Here is a 17,518-nt window from a genome sequence, read left to right on the forward strand (position 1 = left end):
TTTTAGGTTTTTGGCTCAGATCACACATAGTGTACCAGAAATGCTGAATTGTGTGGTTTAGGGGCATAAATTGCCATTTCAAATAGTATGGTTCTAGAAAACAAGGGCCTTCAAATTTTGTAATTTGGGATAATTTGATGTAACCCTGTTTCTGTCTCAACTGGCTTACATGCATTTTTGAAAATGAACTCGAAAGGGCACTTTATAAAAACAAGCCCTCTCTGAAAACCAGAGATTTTGTTAAAAGACATTTTTTTCTTTATCTAGTTGGGTACTTGACCTCCGCATGTGACTTGGAGCCAGGTGAAAGCTATAATGGGAACTTAGGCCCCAGGAACTTTGGCTGTCTTGGCACCATAGTTACTAATTGAATGACCTTTGCAATAACCTAGCCTCTGTGAGCCTGTTTTCTCACGTTCACACCCCGGGGTAATAGTTGCAGGATCCGGGTGTGACGAGACAGAACAGCGAGGACAACAGGGCTAGGCACACGTGGGGCCTCGCCGCTCCCTGCTGTGAGTCTGCCATCGCTGAAGGAAAGCGACTTTGGATGGAGATTGAGAAAAAAGTGTGCAGGGGACCCCAGAAGCGGCACCTCCGCCCGCCCCAGCGCTCCCGAAGATTCTGAGGCGCTGGCTTGAGAGCGCGCTCGCTCGCGACGAGCCCTTCCCTACTAACAAAAATTCCCTTTCTCCAAACTGCCTCCCCGCCCAGTCTGCAAACAGCGAGTCAGGTTTTCCTCCCAGGCCCGGGAGCGCGCCCAGCGGGCGTCCCAGGCTGCAAGGGGCCCCGGGCGGGGCGGAGGCTGTGGGGGCGACGAGGGGCCCAGCGCGGGGACCGCTTGGCTCGCCGCCTCCGGCCGGGCCCGACGCCCCGCCCTAACCAATGGGACACGCCCCCAGACACGTTTGCATATCTCAGGGCGTGGTTCCGCCGGCGGAGGCGGGCCTTCCGGTCTCCCCGCCCCACGCTAGCCTTCCTTCCGGGGCGGGACTTCCTGTCCCTTATTGATAGGTGCCGGGTTGCGGAGCTGGTCGGAGAACGACACAGGAGGGTTAGTCTGGCTAAACCGGCCTTCAGCGCCTTGAAAGGGCACCGGAAGGACACCCTTCCTTGCTCTCTTCTCGCCTTTTTCTCCTCGCGAAGACTTGGTTTGCGCGGAGGTCCTTCTCGGGCTCTGGGCATCACCTCCCACCTGAGGCGCTTCCGCTTCCTCTTTTCCTAGGCTCCGCCCCCAGCGTCCCGTGGCCATGACGACCGCCCCGCGGGACTGCCTGGTGTGGAAGCTCGCGGGGTTGCTGCGGGAGTCGGGTGAGTGGACTTCCGATGGAGCGGAGGCTGGGCCGCGTGGGGTTGCTTCCTACCTTCCAGAGACACGCCCTCTTAAGAGTCACGGAGTGACAGCTCTGAACAGGTTGCGAGTGTTTTGGTGTCAGAATGAATTTCTTCCCTGGCGTTGGTTTCTATATTATACATTGGCCAGCAGTTTCTTGTCTTTGGCAGTCTAAGCCTTAGCTGTCATTGGAAGCCAGACTCTAGTGCCACTTCCTCCACGTTCTCTGAGTCAGGGACTGGTCATAAATCTTGTGACAATGTACTTCGTCTAGTTAAAAGCACGAGATTTGGAGTCAGAACCACCCAGTTTTTTGTCCAACTTGGTGAAGTTGCTTACGTTTTCTGAGCCTCACTTTCCCCTCAGTAGCAAATAGGTGTAATGATTGCACTTAATTCAAAGCTTGTGGGGATTCATTTTTAAATCACATAAAGCATTTAGTACAGTGTTTGCATATGTAGTAAGTGCTTAAAATTGGTAGCTGTTATAATTTTTCCCTCAGTGGAAACCCCACGAGCTTCCACACCAGGGCACAGTGGAACCACAGTAGTTCCTGAGTGAATGTGTGGCTGGCTTTAGTTGTGCTGGAACAAGCCTTGGCCTTGAGATCATGCAGAAGTAGCAACTTGCTACTCTAATCTCTATAATTGCATTCAAGATTCTTCACTTCTCTGTGCCCCAATTTCCATATTTTTCTTATATTAGAAGAGCAGATTTATTAGGGAAAGCAACAGAAGAGTTAAAGACACTTGCATAGCTACAAGCAGGCAGGAAGAGCTGCCCCGAAAGGGACAGGTTTGCTGAGAGAGGCCTGCATGCCTACAGGCGGGCAGCCTTGAGGAGAGCTGCCTCCACTGAGGGAGGTCAGTGAAGAGAAGTCCCGGCAAGTCACGGCAGGCAGGAAGCTGCTGCCCTGTGGAGGGAGAGAGTTGGTGAAAGGAAGCACCTGCATAGTCACAAGTGGGCAGAAAGATTGCTGCCAATTTCCGTATTTTTAAGAGGCAGTTAATAGTACTTCTGTTTAGGAGATTCTGATTTAATTTAAATGAGATAACCAAGTCTGGCTCTTATTACCCAACTAACATTGGCCGCCTTCTATCACTCTGCATGCTCATTGATGAGATCTGTGGAATCTCTTTATAGCAGTTTTACTTTTTGGCTTGCATTATTATCTGTTCACATGTCTTAGCTTCTCTTCTAGACCTTCTTTGAAGGTGCGAAGAGCCCTTGAACCATATCTGTGTTTATCCTCAGTGTCTAGTATATTGAAAATCTTTCATGAAGGTTTGTTCATTTATTCTGCAAAGTCTGAAATGGCTCCAGAGGCTAAGGATGATAGAGGTAGCCAGAAAGAGATTTTTGTGGTGATGGTGATGAAATAGATTTGTATCTTTATTTGTGGTGGTAGTTAACTCTGTGTCAGACACAGGTGACAACATGGCATAGAGCTATGCATTCATATACCATTGTCATGTTTATATAAAATGTAACCATTGGGGGAACTGGGTGAAGGGTATAGGGTATTTGTGTTCCGCTTCTGTGACATCCTGTGCCTCTCCTTTTTTTTTTAGATTTTAGAAAATTTTTCCATGTCTACCTTCTAGCCAAGCTTATTTTAAGTGTAGTGATGATTACTAAGGTGACTGAAAGATGCCATTAAAGGTGACAGTCTCATTGGAGAGAGCAGTTTTCTTTTTTTATCTTTTTTTTTTTTAAAGATTTATTTATTTATTTATACAAGCACTGGGTACAGCCAGAAGCACGGGAGGGTGAGAGAATTCACCAGAGCCAGAGCGGGGAGCAGAGCAGGCAGAAGGACCGAAGTACACTGCTGAGGGGAGCAGCGGGCGGCAGGAGAGGTCTGAGCGCCATGTGGGACCCTCCTCTGGTGGCCGGGGAGCAGCCGGGGATTGAACCAGCGCTGCAGAGGCTGCGGGCAGCTTCGCAACCCAGCGCTCAACCGCTGCGCCACCGGGGAGGCCCCGGAGAGAGCAGTTTTCATAGGGAGCAGTAATAATACTTCAGGGCTTTGATGCTGTAATGAGTGGTTATTTGTTTCATGAGATGCTTTTTATTTTTGTTTGAAAGTTTCTGTAAGTGTGCTATTACTTTTGCAATCAGAAGAATAACGAGAAAACACCAATTGACTTTCATGCAAAATGAGTGATTGGCTCAGCATTGTTGCGTATTGAGAAAGCTTCCAGAAGGAGGCAATTCTCCAGCTGAACAGAGGAGAAGGGCAGTTATCAGAAAATGAGGGAGCTGTGAACCAGGGTATCTACATTTCTGGCACTGAGCAAACCAGGCTCTTCTGAGTAGAAGATAGAAGAAAATTTGGAAAAGCAGTTTGGGGTCATGTATTAAAGTAATCTGAAAAATCAGGAGGGTTTTTTGAAGATAGAGGGAGGTGTTGAAAACTTTGAGCTGGCAAGAGATTGAAAGTTTGATCTTGCAGTGGAAGATCTATACTATGTGTTAGAGTGGGTGGATACAGGGGTCACAAAGGCTTAGAATAAAGGGGAAGACCCTTTCCTTTTCTCCTGTCTGTCCCTCTCGCTGCAGGAGACGTGGTCCTGTCTGGCTGTAGCACACTGAGCCTGCTGACTGCCACGCTGCAGCAGCTGAACCATGTGTTTGAGCTGCACCTGGGGCCATGGAGCCCTGGCCAGACTGGCTTTGTGGCGCTGCCCTCGCACCCCGCCGACTCCCCCATCATCCTCCAGCTTCAGTTCCTCTTTGATGTCCTGCAGAAAACACTTTCTCTCAAGGTTCTGGCCTGGGAACGGGGCAGGATGTATGAAGAGCCCAAGAAAGTAGTGGAGGCTGGGGCTAGGGCCGGGCCATGGGTGCAGAAGTCTGCAGGGCCCTGATCCACAAGATGGGAGGCACTGGTGGCTGCACTGAAGAAATGTTTAGGAAAGGGAGATGTGCCTGGCTTCAGTAACCAGAGTGGTTTTTCTTTTAGCTGGTCCATGTCCCTGGTCCCGGCCTCCCAGCTCCCATCAAGATTTTCCCTTTCAAGTCCCTTCGCAAACTGGAGGTATGGGGTGTTGGGGGATATTGTTGCACAAAACCCAGTTTGAAGCAACCTTTTGGGGATGGGGAAGGAGATGGCCTTTTTTGGGGGGTGGGGGCAGGCCTGAGTGTGTCCATGTCCCTGCAGTAATGTGACATTCGCTCTCTTCCATTTAACCTGAACCATAGTTGGCTTTGTCATCTTTTTCCTTCTCCCTGTCAGGGGAAGTGGGGATGAGACCTCTGTTTTCTGTGAAGTTTTGTCCTACTTCCTCCCTCCCTTCCCTTGCCCCAGCTCCGAGGTGTCCCCCTCCACTGCCTTCGTGGCCTCCGTGGCATCTACTCCCAGCTGGAGACCCTGATTTGCAGCAGGAGCATCCAAGCATTATCAGTAAGTAGGACAAGAGGTGGGCCCTGATGCCTTGTCCTGAGAAACGCAGGAGCACGCACTGATGTTCCCCTTCATGCCTCCTGCTAACAGTGCCCCTACGCCCTGCACCGTGCTCCCGCAGCACTCAGTTCCTGTCCACATATTCACCGCCACACCTACTGTCTTGTATTAAGTAGTCTGCTGTATTCTAGTGTCTCCCCACTGTGAACTCCTTGGGGGCAGGGCCCTGGTCTTAAGTCCGCATCTTCAGACCGGACTCAGTGCACAAGGAATGAATGAATGGCTGGGTGAAAGAGAGAGCGTGGGTAGCCTTGGCAGAGGGAGGAGGGGAGAGTGGGGGGTGATGGCGCACCTGTCCCCTGCTCAGGAGCTCCTCTCAGCCTGTGGTGGCGACCTCTGCTCCGCCCTGCCCTGGCTGGCTCTGCTTTCAGCCGACTTCAGCTACAACACACTGACTGCCTTAGACAGCTCCCTGGTGAGGCCTCAGTGGGAAGGGGGTTTGGGCAAGAACAGGGATGGGCCCTTAGGGAGGGGGGCCAGTTGGCTTCTTTGGGGAGTCTGATTCTCCACCTCCCTTGCCCCCAGGGTCTCTTATCAGCTCTTCGCTTCCTGAATCTGAGTCACAATCAAGTGGAGGACTGTGAGGGCTTCCTGATGGTGCGTCTGAGCAGCCTGGCCGGGGTCTGGCACTTGGGCCTCTGATCGTTCTGCTCTGACTCTCTCTTCTGGATCCGGTTGCTTCCACCTTCTCTTGATCCCCAGATGAACCACATGCCCTGGGAGGCAGTACTGTTTGGGGGCTCAGGCGCTATCATAAGAAAAACCAGGGTTCACATTCCAACTCCCGATTCCTCTGTCACTTGGGGAAAATCACCCCACCTCTCGGCTTTTTCACTGTAAAGTGGGGTACCTACTTCTGTGGCATTGAAACTGATAATGCTTAGCCCCGTGCCCAGCACAGAAAAAAGGACCCTTCTCCCTGTCTATGTCTTTCTGCTCCCCATCAAAGAGAAACAAAGCTGAACACTAATTCAAGTGGTAACAACGGGTGTTTTGCAATAAGAATGGTTTATTGTACTAAATCATTGTGACATTTAATCAGTAGTAAAACTTTTAGTCATTAGCAAGCATCAGCATGAACTTAAGTTCAGTTTGTTCAGAGGTGACTGTTTTACAGGGAGCATGAGGGAGCGGGGGGCTGGAGGCGTTTTAGGAATGGGAACAGCAGAGACTTTAGGGGGAATGGGAGTTTACAAAAAGCAGAAAGGGGGGTGGGTCTGAGTGAAACCCATCTGGGTTTGCTAGCTGGTGCTTGCCAAATTAGGCTCCTACCCTCCATGACTAGGGCCTTAGGGAGAGAGGGCCCTGTCTTCGGGTGTTCGCTGGAACAAATGTCCTTCTGGCAGCCTCGAGGTTTTCTAGGTGGGAATGTCAGGGGGCTGGAGTTGTCATCCTAGGGATGTGGCCTTGAGCTGTAAGGAACTACGCTGGTATTTGTTCAGGTCCTTGAATGCGTGTGCACATGTACATGTGTGTGTTCACGCACACACATGAGATCATTTATGCTGAATGCAGTCTTTATAGGCCAAGATCGAGGCCTAATTAACAAGAGTGCTCAGAGGAGCCTGACTTGAGTTTGGTCACAGAGGGCCTCTTTGTCACCCCCGCCTCCCCTTAGGACTTGTCTGAGCTCTACCATCTGGACGCCTCCTATAACCACCTGCGTTTTGTGCCTAGATTGGGTCCCTCAGGGGCTGCTCTGGGGACCCTGATACTGCGCGGCAATGAGCTCCAGAGCCTGCACGGTGAGTGGGGGAGGTGGAGGGCCAGGGAGTAGGTGAGGGTGAGGCAGGCATGGAGGAGCATAGAGGCAGCATGAGGCCTGGGGCCCGGGAGTCCTGTGCCTCCAGAGCCTCATGTGGTCTTAGGACAGGTCTGAGGCTTGGCTTTCTATACACCTGCCCCCAAACCCCGCTCCTGCCATCTCCAACCTGCCCCCCGCCTTCCCTCCTCCCTGTCCCAGGCCTGGAGCGGCTGCGGAAACTGCAGCACCTGGATGTGGCGTACAACCTGCTGGAAGGACACAGGGAGCTGTCTCCGCTAAGGCTGCTGACGGAGCTCCGAAAGGTGAGCCAGGCGCGTCATGTGACTGGGGGGCTTTGCACCCCCTCACCTCTCCTTTCTCCCTCCCTCAGTGCCTGTCTTCCCTCTGGAGGGCAGAGGCCCAGCTCAGTCTCCTCTTCCTGCCCCTCAGCTCTACCTGGAGGGCAACCCTTTGTCGTTCCACCCTGCACACCGAGCGACCACTGCCCAGTACTTGTCACCCCGTGCCAGGGACGCCGTGCCAGGCGTGAGTGACCTTCCTGTGTCCACTTTGCTTCCCCTTTTCTTCCCAATCCTATCTTCATGCCTGCATCCTCTTGCCTTCCCACCCCATCCCCAGGCCCTGGGCTCCCTGGAATCCCCCAACCCGCTCCTGGCTTGGAGCTTCCTGGGGCATGCACCCCACCACCAATGCTGCCCCTTCCTTTTATCTTTGCTCAGTTCCTTCTTGATGGAAAGGTCTTGTCGGTTACTGATCTCCAGGTTAGTGTGGTGGGGGCTGTCCGAAGTGGGACAGCAAGGACATGTGGGGGGACCCGAAGGGAGGGAGCTCCTGAGGGCCGTGGAGGGTTTCAGGGCAAGGGTCTTCCTGGTCCCTTCCTCAAGGGGGTCCCATCTTGGCTACTTGGTAGGCCAGAGATGCTCCCTGGCTCTTACCTTTTTCTCCCCCTTGTCACACGCCAGACCTCCATATCCTCGGAGCTTGGCTCTGCAGCTCCCTCTGTGCCCTGGCCGGTGGGGACTACCACCGAAACCTCAGGGGGCCCTGACTTGAGTGACAGCCTCTCCTCGGGGGGTGTTGTGGCCCAGCCCCCGCTTCGTAAGGTTAAGGTAAGTCGTGTCCTGTGAGGTGGGTGCCTCGTGGGAGCTCTAGGTTGTGGGTGGGCTGGAAGTAGTCAGGTCTTTTCTCTGTCAGGGAAGGCCCTGACCTGAGAGGCCTTTGTCCCTCTACCCACCCTCAGAGCCGAGTCCGTGTGAGGCGGGCAAGTATCTCGGAACCCAGTGATACTGACCCAGAGCCCCGCACTCTGGACCCTTCCCCAGCTGGTAAGTCAGCCCACCCACACCCCCAGCCCAGCACCCCTTATAATCAAATTACAGTGGAGGTGTGGTGCCAGGGATTCTGCTTTGAGGGGAGTAGACATGTAGAGAGCCTCTTCCTCGCTCCTCTTGCCTTTTAGTTTGGAGAGAAGACACTGCTCCTGAGCAGCATTTTCCAAAGTGTTTACAAGGGGCGTTCATTTTGGGGGTTGTTAAGAGGCCATGTGATGAAAGGGCTTGTGGCCAGGACCCAGGGAGTGCTGGGTTAAACAGTCACCCGGTGTCCTCCCTGCACGACACCTCAGGACTCATGTGCCAGCATGGGCGCTGCTCTCCCCAGCACACTGTGTAACCCTGCGGCTGCGGCCCGTGTTCTGCAGCATGCGCTTGGGACAGGCTGCCAAGGGGAGCCTTTGCCTCGCCCCCGCAGTTCCACACCCCTTTGCTTCACCCCGAGGAGCCCCCACAGAAGAGGCTGGAGTTGTCAGGGGTGTGGTGGGGTACAGGCCCAATAAACCTTGTGCTCCCCTCTTGCCCAGGATGGTTTGTGCAGCAGCACCGGGAACTCGAGCTCATGAACAGCTTCCGGGAACGGTTTGGCCGTGACTGGCTGCAGTATAGGAACCACCTAGAGACCTTGGGGACTCCCGTTCTGGCTACCTCCCCGAACCCTACCCTCTGCACACGGCCTCCGGACACCCTGAGCCCAGAGCCAGTGCCGGACCCTGCGCCCCCAGAGGAGTCACCGCAGGAAAGGGCAGAGGAGATCGGGGTGGGGCCGGAGCCACGGGAGGAAGAGGAGATGGAGGAGCAGGGGAAGGAGGAGGAAGGCGCAGAGGAGGAGGAGGAGCAGAATGAAGTGGAAGGTGAGCACTGGGCCATGGGGAAGGCCTGGGCAGGATGCCACCCCCAGCAGGGCAGAGCCTCGGGTACCCTTCCCTCCTAACAGGGCCCTCTCTGGGTCTCCTCAGCGGAGCTCTGTCGCCCAATGTTGGTGTGTCCCCTGGAGGGGCCCATGGGCGTGCGGGGCAAGGAATGCTTTCTCCGGGTCACCGCCGGCCACCTGTTGGAGGTGGAGCTCCAGGCAGCTCGGGTCCTGGAACGGCTTGAGCTGCAGAGTCTGGAGGCAGCTGAGACAGAACTTGAGGCCCAAACCCAGACCGAACCAGTACCCGAGGTGAGTGGTGGAAGTGGGCTTCTGGAACAGGTGCTGGGCTTTCTCAGGGGGGTGGGGGCAACTCTGGCAACACAGCTATAGGGTTTCAGGCACCAGACTTGTTGGCCTCTGGTGTGGAGGAGCGGAGCTGTGGGGCGCAAAGGCTTGACCCCGGGAGACTCAGGAGGCTGTGCCGAGGAGTAGCGATTCTGGGCTAGGTCTTGGATGTCAGCGGCAGCATTTCAGGGCTCCTGGTTTTCCCTCTGCTCTCAGTAATTCCCAGTTCCTCTGGCTCCCTCTGCTTTTTCACCTGGTTCCCCTCTTCCTGCTCAGGGCTCAGATCCGTCCCCCCAGACCCCCATCCTGGTTCTGCGCTTCTCCTACATCTGCCCCAACCGACATTTGCGTCGCTATGTGGTGCTGGAGCCTGACGCACAAGCAGCTCTCCAGGTGACGGGGCTGGAGGCTGGGGGGAGAGCGGGAACCTGAGGGCTGGGGTCTCTGTGCTCACAGCTGCGTCCGGCCTGTCCTGTGTTAGGAGCTGCTTGCTGTGCTGACCCCGGCAGCCATCACGGCTCAGCGCCAGCTGGGGGGAGCAGGAGACCCACTGGGGGGCCGACTACAGTGTCTCCGCTGTGGCCATGAGTTCCAGCCAGAGGTGCCCAGGGGCGGGGCGGACAGTGAGGGAGGCCGGAGGTCTCTATTCCAGAAAACAGGTAGGTCCAAGCCCAGCCCCTGCCCTCCCTGCCACACACCTACTGCCATCTCAGGGAAAGTGGTTGTGAGGGAGGGAGTGTGGCCAGGGCCCCCCCCCCCCCCCCAAGGAAGGAGTGGAGGAGCAGGGGCCCAGCTCTGCCTAAAGGGAAAAATAAAGCCATCTGCATGCTGCATTTACAAAAGACAAAGAAGAAAATATATCCCCTTTTTTTCTCTAAAAGGCAGGAAATAGTCTCCATTTACATGGCTTCATTACTTTTTCATGACTTGAGGGCATTTTCCCTTCTTTTGGTGACATCGGAGAGAGCTCAGGGGCCTGATGAGCACTGTGGTGTGGGGCAGGAGGCCGCCCTCTGAGCACTTTCTGCTGCTAAGGTGCTTTTCCAGTCGGCTTGGGTCATCCTCCTTAGACTGACCTTGTAAACCACGGGGCAGCTCTTCTCATTCTCTTCCTAAGACGAGAGATTTCCCCACTGCAGGCCGGTCGGCACAGTGTCTCTGAGGACTTGAAGACACAGTCATGGTAACGCCCGTGTGGACTCAGGGCCCTCTGTAGGCCACTGTCCTCTTTCTTGGCACCAACTGGTGCAGGAGTTTGAATTTTGTTTAGGGAATGGGGCCTTCTCCCTCATCCTCCTCCCTGAGCCTGCCCAGGGGGCTGTGGTGACCCAGCAGCACAGCCTACACCGTGGAAAGTGTCCCCTGTCCCCTGCCCCATGGGCTCCTGGGGCCCTTGGGGCCCTTTTGGTCCCTTTGGTGGAGGTGTTGTGACTGGACACGCTCATGTGCTACGTTCTCTTCCCTAGCGCCTCCGTTATTTCATCTGAGCTCAGAAGAGAATGGCCTTGCCTCCTGGTGCTGTTAGGAGTTAAAATACAGCAACAAGCCACTGAGCCTGGTGCCTGGCACAAGGGCCTCTGTAAATAGTGGCTGCTGCCTCTCTCCGACTGCCCCGCTTGGGCTTGTTGGTGATACATTTCTGTGTTTCTCATTTGCAAAACCTGCCAGGGAGATTTTGACACCACTGTCAAAGGGTCCAGCACGTGCCCAGCACGTTGGAGAAACAGAACGTTTCTTCTCTCACTGCTGATCCCTGTCCTGGCTTTTTGCCAGAACAATCAGGATTCCAGCCCTGATTCCACTCAGCCTGACAGCCCTAGGAGATCGATACTGTCATCACCTCCATTTTACAGATGAGGCACCAGGCACAGAGCTCGCAGGCCTTGTCATTGCTTCCATCACAGCCTTTAAGTGGTGCAGACAGAGGTGGACCCAGGTCTGCAGCAGAGTCTTCCCTGCCCCCGTCTGTTGGTTTGAGGCTTTCCCACATTGCTGCCACAGAGCACTGAAGTCCACAGCCAGCGCAGCTCTGCGCGGGGGCTGGAGAGGGCTGCCTGGAGTTTGGCCCTCTCTGAGAAGGCCTGAAATTAGAAGGGGGATGGGTTTTGAGGCGGTTGTGGGCCACTGGTTGGTTTGGCTCAGCCCTCCTGGAATGGGAGCCCAGTGGGTTGGGAGGGCGGGCAGTGTATGAAGCTAGAGCTGTGGGCCCAGGTGAATCTGAGCACGACATGGCTCAGGTGAATCATGTGGGCCCAGGCGAATCATGAGCATGTGGGGTTGTGCTGGAGAGGTTCATAGGGAGGGACTGCTCATGTCTCTTTCCAGATTTTGCTGCTGTGTGTCCGAACTGTGGGAGCGATCATGTGGTTCTCCTGGCACTGTCTGTGGCAACCCCTGACGGGGACCAGCGACAGGGAGAGCAAGCCCTGGCTCCCTCCCAGTCCCCCAGCTCTGGCCATGACCCTCCTGGCCACAGCGACTCCAGCAGCAGGACTGCCAATGTGCCATCTCAGGCCCCAGTCTCCCACGACTGCCAGAGTTGGAATTTCAGTCCCTGTGAGTACAGGTGAACTGAGATGGGCTGGCATTTTGTGGAGGGAAGGGGCACTGATGAGGGGTGGCCAGGATACGCTGACTGCTTCACCTGCCCCCCCCCCCCAGCCCCTGAGCACTGTGACTTCCGCTCTGTGGACCATCGACTCCGGCTCTTCCTGGATGTGGAGGTGTTCACTGATGCCCAGGAGGAGTTCCAGTGCTGCATCAAGGTGTGTGCCAGCCTGGCAGTGCCCATGCCCCACGGTGCCCCTTGCTCCCACCACAGCAGAGTCAGAGTGAGAGGAGTTGCTCTGGAACCACCCGGTCAGGCTTCCGGTTTCGACTCTGTAGCACCTGCGTGGCGGCGAGGGTAATACCTCCCTCACAGTGCGGCAGCCGTGGTGAGGGCCTGTGTCTGGCCCAGCCCAGCACTTGGTACCCAGGCTCTGTCATTATCAGAAAGCCACGAGGTTATCAGACCCACATGCTTGCACCTAGCAGGACTAGTCACCAAGGGTCCAGAGAGAGTTCGTTTTGCCCTGGATATCAGTTTCTGGTGTGAGAAACAGACCTCGATTGAGTGCTAAGATAGTGCTAGAATCAGGAAGAAGCCCTTGAGGGGCACCTGAATGGGCCAGGGAGGCCCTTCGTGAGGAGATGATGGCTAGAGCAACCTGAAGGATGAGTTATGGAAGAGGGAGGAAAAGAATGTTCTAGGTAAAGGAAGCAGCATGGAACGGAAAGTAGTGCGTGGGAAACTACCCGTGATTGGGGAGGCAGACTGTGGGGTGGGGGACATGGAGGGAGGCCGGTGTTTGAGGGGTGGCTGAGGAGGCAGGCCAGTGCCAGTTCACGAGCAACCTTGTGTGTCTGCTAAGGAGTTTGGACTTGATCCCAAGGGCTGAAAGAGCCTCTGAAGTACTGGAAGCCAGGGGTGGCAGTCAGTTTTGTGCTTTGGAACAGCCTGGCAGTGTGTGCGAGGTGGGTTGGATGGGCGAGAGGATAGTGAAACCAGCTTGGAGCATCACTTGGGTGTGAGTGCAGGTGGAGGCTCCGGGCCGGAGGGCGTGGTGGGTGCCCAGGCTGAGCAGGGGGAGGAGTGGCTTAAGGTGCTCATAGGTAACTTGGCTTTCAGTCAGCCAGTCACCTGAGGCCTCTCTTCCTGTTTCTTAGCAACTTCCTCTCCCATTAGGTGCCACTGGTTCTGGCAGGCCACCCTGGAGAGTGTCCGTGTCTCGTGGTGGTGTCTGACCACAGGCTTTACGTGTTAAAAGTGACAGGGGAGATCTGGTGAGTGAGGGGGGCCATGGCCGGGGAAGGGACGGGCCCATAATGGGTCTCACTCCACTCTCACTTACCCATCACTCCACAGCGGACCCCCGGCGAGCTGGCTACAGCCCTCCCTGGCTGTTTCCCTGCGGGATCTGAGTGGCATCGAACTGGGCCTGGCAGGACAGAGCCTGCGGCTGGAGTGGGTGGCTGGGGCTGGTGTCTGCGTGCTGCTGCCTCGAGACGCCAAGCGCTGCCGGGCCTTCCTCAAGGAGCTCACTGGTGAGCGAGGGGAGGGGTGAGGCAGAGACGGGGTGGGAGGAGAGGGCTGAGTGGAAACAGGCAGGTAATGTTGTGCCTTCCTTCGGAAGTTTCTGAAATCTGGAACTCTGGAGAATGGGAAGGTGTCGAGAAGTGGGAGGTTTGGATAGACGAGCTGGAGTCTTTGAGGGCCCCTGTCCCTGCCTCTGTGTCCAGATGTCTTGCAGTCTTTGCCCCCAACCCGGAGGAGCAGCGTCAGTGCCACAGAGGAGGAGGTGACCCCGAAGCACCGGCTGTGGTGAGGTGATAGGGGGCTGAGGCCAGGCTTGGTGCCTTGGGAGCACAAGCCCCTCTCCACAAGCCCAAGCCCCGTGGGTCCCTGAGTACCTGGGGCTGCCGCCTGTGCCCATACCTCCTGACCCAGGCCCGCCATTCCTCTGCTCTCCCTTGTGGAATGTCCCACCCCCAGCTGATTGTCCCTTTCTGGGGCTGCCACCTTCCCTGCAGGCCATTGCTGGAAAGAGACTCTTCCTCGGAGCCTCCCCGGTTCTTCTATCTTCGGGTGTTCCTGGTTGAAGGTGAGGCCTCTGAGCCCCATCTTGTCCCAAGCCACAGGTCAGGCCCTCAGCATCTCTTTGTGCCGAGTAGCCACTCTTGGTTCCTGGAATCGGGATTTCCTGTCTCTCTTAGGCACGCCTGAATGTCAGTGGCACAGTCTCCTCTCTGGGTAGGGTCAGGGGTACCCCCAGCCTCAGTCACCTGGACGCGTCTGCTTTCATGTCCAGACTTTCTGTGACCTTCTGCTCCTCATTCTGTTGGAGGCCAGAATGGAGCCTTCTTTCTGGGGGTGGGGGTGGGGAGCAGGTTACTTTTGTTAGAGGTTTTGGGGCCTAGAGATGCCTGGAGTTTGGAAAGAGAGGGCTTTGACCCCCCAGGGCCTGGGCTGCTTTGTGGCCACTCAGATGGCATTTCCCTCCTCTTGTGAACAGTGCTCTGGGCTGACCTAGGGGTCAGGGAGTGATGGGTCAAGGCCATGGCCTTCCACTCTTTCCTCCAGGTCCTGCTCCCTGCCCTGTATCCCTGTTGCTGACCCTGTCCACCCTGCACCTATTGGAGGAGGATCCTGCAGTGCCTGGCGCAGAGCCCCCTCTTCCCTCAGCCTGCGGTGAAGCCTCGGAGAAGGCCTCAGGCCTGGGCCCTTATGTGCGAGTCCGGGAGCAGCAGCCGCTCAGCAGCCTGAGCTCTGTGCTGCTCTATCGCTCTGCCCCAGAGGACCTGCGGCTCGTCTTCTATGATGAGGTGAGGGTGCAGTGTGTGTGGTGGGGCTAGGAAGGCTCAAAATTGGGGGCAGTAGGAGGAAGAGAAAGTTACAGTGCTGTGAACTGGGCGGTTCCTTCGGCTGGACAGGCCATAGGTAGAGAGGGAGGCAGCTGTGGGCAGGATAGACACCCCAGTTTGGAGCCCAGCCTTGTGTTAGCGGGGAAACCTGAGTGAGCACCGGCTGCCTCAAGTGTGTGTGGCACTGACTGTGTGCCAGCCACTTCATCTTGATCTCCACAGAGCAGGTCCCTGTGTTAGTCCTGTTACAGAGGGCACTGGGCTTCGCCAGCTTGCATCGGCGGTAGTGCCAGGAACTGAACCCTAAGCATTCCTTGGGATCAACTCTAGAGCGTGTTCTGGGAAACAGGGAGGTTAAAGAAATAAGATGCTAAATGTGGAAGTCCATTGGGACCTTCAGTGTTGATCATGCTCTGTCTAAAAAGCACCAAGTCAGGATCTTTTATGAGGTGTGACACAGGTTTGGGGAGGGGATGAGGCCATGAGCCAGCAGGGGCTCCCCTCCTCTCAGAGATCCCCCTCCTTGTGCTGTGTGACCCTCTGTGAGTCATCTTTCCCTCTTGGCTGCCAGGTATCCCGGCTGGAGAGTTTCTGGGCGCTCCGGGTTGTATGTCCGGAGCAGCTGACAGCCCTGCTGGCCTGGATCCGGGAGCCCTGGGAGGAGTTGTTTTCCATTGGACTCCGGACTGTGACCCAAGAGGCTCTAGACCTTGACCGGTGAGGCCTCCCCGCTGGCCCCGGGCTCAGGAGCCATGGCTGCAGATGTTTTCTCTCCAGACCCCAACTGTGGACTTCCGCAGCTTTGGGGCCTGGGCCAGTGAAGTCCCCAGTGACCTGTGGTCCCCAGGCAGGACAAGAAAAGTGGGCAATCTGGCCTTGGGGACAGGCTAATGGTCAGTAGGAATGTTCCCCTGCACTCTTCTCAGGTATCAATAAAGCGGTTCCATGCCAGACGTTAGGGGTGTTCAATGTGTCACGCGTAAGGCCTGTCATTCCTCCTCTTGAAACAGAAACCGCCCTGCCCACAGCTCTTCCTTGAGGGGCAGCGCAGGCAGCCTCACTTATATGGTGAGGCCCAGCCTCCAACCCTGCTCTGTCCCAGATGAGGGGGTCAAGTGGGGCTCCTGACCCAGGGGCTCTGGTCCTCGGCCAGCAGCTCCTGGCATGTGGCCTGGCATGGAAATTACTGCCTGACAAGTCCTGGGCCAGTTGGAGTCCCACTTTCTCCAGTTGCCATTGGGAACTAATGTGGTGCTCAGCCTGTGGGGGATGAACAGAAGAGGGCCTGGGGAGCGGGCATGTGGAGCAGGCTGTGGAGGGATGACGGGCATCTGGCAGCTGCCACTCCTGCCTTCTCTGCTCAGTCTCGCTTGGATCGAGCCCATTCCTTGACTCTCTCCATGGCTACAGTGATCGGTTCAAGATGCTCACCTGGCCTGGTTTGAACCACCAAGGCCCAGCCTCGGGTGTTTTTGGTGCACCCCAGAAAGAGGCAAGTTTCCCCCCACGAGGGTTGCTGAGAGGATGCCCCTGGAGCCGCTAGGCCTGGGGAAAGCTTTCGGGAAAGTGGAAGCCAGCAGAGAGAGGAGGGCAGCTGAGCGGTGGATCGCGCATCACAGACCCTGGTGGGGTCTCTGGAGTCCCTGGGTCCAGTTGGGGCTGACGGGAGGTAACCCTGGGGTTTGTGTGAGCTAAAGGAGCCCCCTCTTATTTTTTTGACCTAAGCTAACTTGAACCGAATAATGAAAGTGTCCTGACCGCACTAGCCTCATCTGGTCTGTGCCCTCCTCAGCAGGGAGCTGGTGCTTGCACCCGAGTGTGGACACTTGGGCAGGGATGTGGTGGCCCCATGTATTTCTGTAGAGGGACCCTGAAGAGGTCAGTCACGCTGCCCTTGTGCCTCAAAGCTGTGCTGGTCAAGTTGTGTGTATGTAGTTTGGGCACCGGTGGGTGACTTATCTCTGGAGTATTTATTTGCCAGGTGCTGAACCAAGGGCTTGACATGGTTTGCTCCTGCCAGGGGTCCGGGAAGTTGGGTAGCATCTTGTCACAGCTGAGGAAATTGAGACTTAGAGAGTGAAGTGACTTGTTCAAGATCACACCAGTAAGTAGAAGAGACCTGGTGGGTCCACACTTGTTTGACTCAGTGACCAGGGTGTCAGCCACCACTTGGCCACACTGCCTCCCGCTTCCTTGCAGTGGGCCGGCCTCTGCTGAGAGGAAGCATTGCCCACCCTGGCCTGGATGGGGCTCCCCCAGATCATCCTAGATTTGCCCCAGGACATGCGGGCCCAGCTGCACTGTATTTAAAGCCTCTCTGCTCCTCAGGGTATGGTGAGATGTTGGACCGAGTGCTAGTGCAGGGGTGATGTCACCTCTCCCAGCTGAACTGGACAGAAGGAAGATGTGGGTCGTTAGGTTTTAAGTGAAGGGGTTAAGCTGTCAGGAGAGGTTTGATTGGGCCCATGAACAGACCAAGAGCTCTGGCGTGGGAAGAGGGAAGGGTTTTTAGAGAAGAGCAATTCCCTGGACCTTGCCTTGTTCCATGTTTGGAATTAGGGGGGACTGTCAGATGCTCCCCGTGCCAGCAGGGCAGATGGAGAAGACTATTTGAAAGGATCTGGCAGCATGGACTGGGAACAGTTGCCTGAGGTATCGCTTGCCCGAGGAAGGGAGGTGACTCAGGAGACCCTGTGTGCCCCCAGGGGGCACAGAAGTCAGCTGAGAACATGCTGCCAAGGGTGCTGGGGTCACCGCAGGAGAAGGGACAGGCCTCACCCTGAAGGGGGGATGTGACCGACTTAAACTGAGTTGAAATCACTGCTTGGGCTGAGTGTACTTGAATGTTTCCAGTTTAACTTTTCTGGTGGTTAGAAATAGGGGTTCATTACAAGGATTGAGTTACAGAGAAAATTACATTTTGCATTCCTGAATTTGAGAGACTGCCAGGTTTCTGGAATTCCCAGCCATCTCTATTGGAAAGGTCAACATGGAAGGTGCTGGAAGGCTTGATCTAGTG

At 55.8% G+C, this 17,518-nt stretch overlaps 1 protein-coding gene across 2 annotated transcripts; it reads left to right on the forward strand.

The window, feature by feature from the left end:
* Window positions 1-1,250: 1,250 nt before the first annotated feature.
* Window positions 1,251-15,410, forward strand: STK11IP (serine/threonine kinase 11 interacting protein; the record flags this gene model as incomplete). Of its 2 annotated transcripts, none has more annotated exons than XM_084231107.1 (24): window positions 1,251-1,311; window positions 3,896-4,101; window positions 4,299-4,373; window positions 4,644-4,739; window positions 5,107-5,214; window positions 5,325-5,396; window positions 6,418-6,544; window positions 6,763-6,866; window positions 6,994-7,089; window positions 7,284-7,331; window positions 7,527-7,673; window positions 7,805-7,889; window positions 8,390-8,749; window positions 8,855-9,060; window positions 9,373-9,489; window positions 9,578-9,755; window positions 11,422-11,652; window positions 11,758-11,861; window positions 12,824-12,921; window positions 13,004-13,182; window positions 13,378-13,459; window positions 13,669-13,739; window positions 14,219-14,460; window positions 15,071-15,410. In XM_084231107.1, the coding sequence occupies 24 exons, from the start codon at window positions 1,251-1,253 to the stop codon at window positions 15,218-15,220; spliced, it is 3,243 nt and encodes a 1,080-aa protein (XP_084087233.1). In that variant the 3' UTR covers window positions 15,221-15,410. The 2 variants fall into 2 exon arrangements, with proteins under 2 accessions (XP_084087233.1, XP_084087234.1); XM_084231108.1 differs by having other exon boundaries at window positions 8,423-8,749.
* Between the last annotated feature and the right edge of the window lie 2,108 nt (window positions 15,411-17,518).

Source organism: Talpa europaea, assembly GCF_964194135.1.
Source record: "Talpa europaea genome assembly, chromosome: 1".
In the NCBI taxonomy this organism is placed as follows: domain Eukaryota; kingdom Metazoa; phylum Chordata; class Mammalia; order Eulipotyphla; family Talpidae; genus Talpa; species Talpa europaea.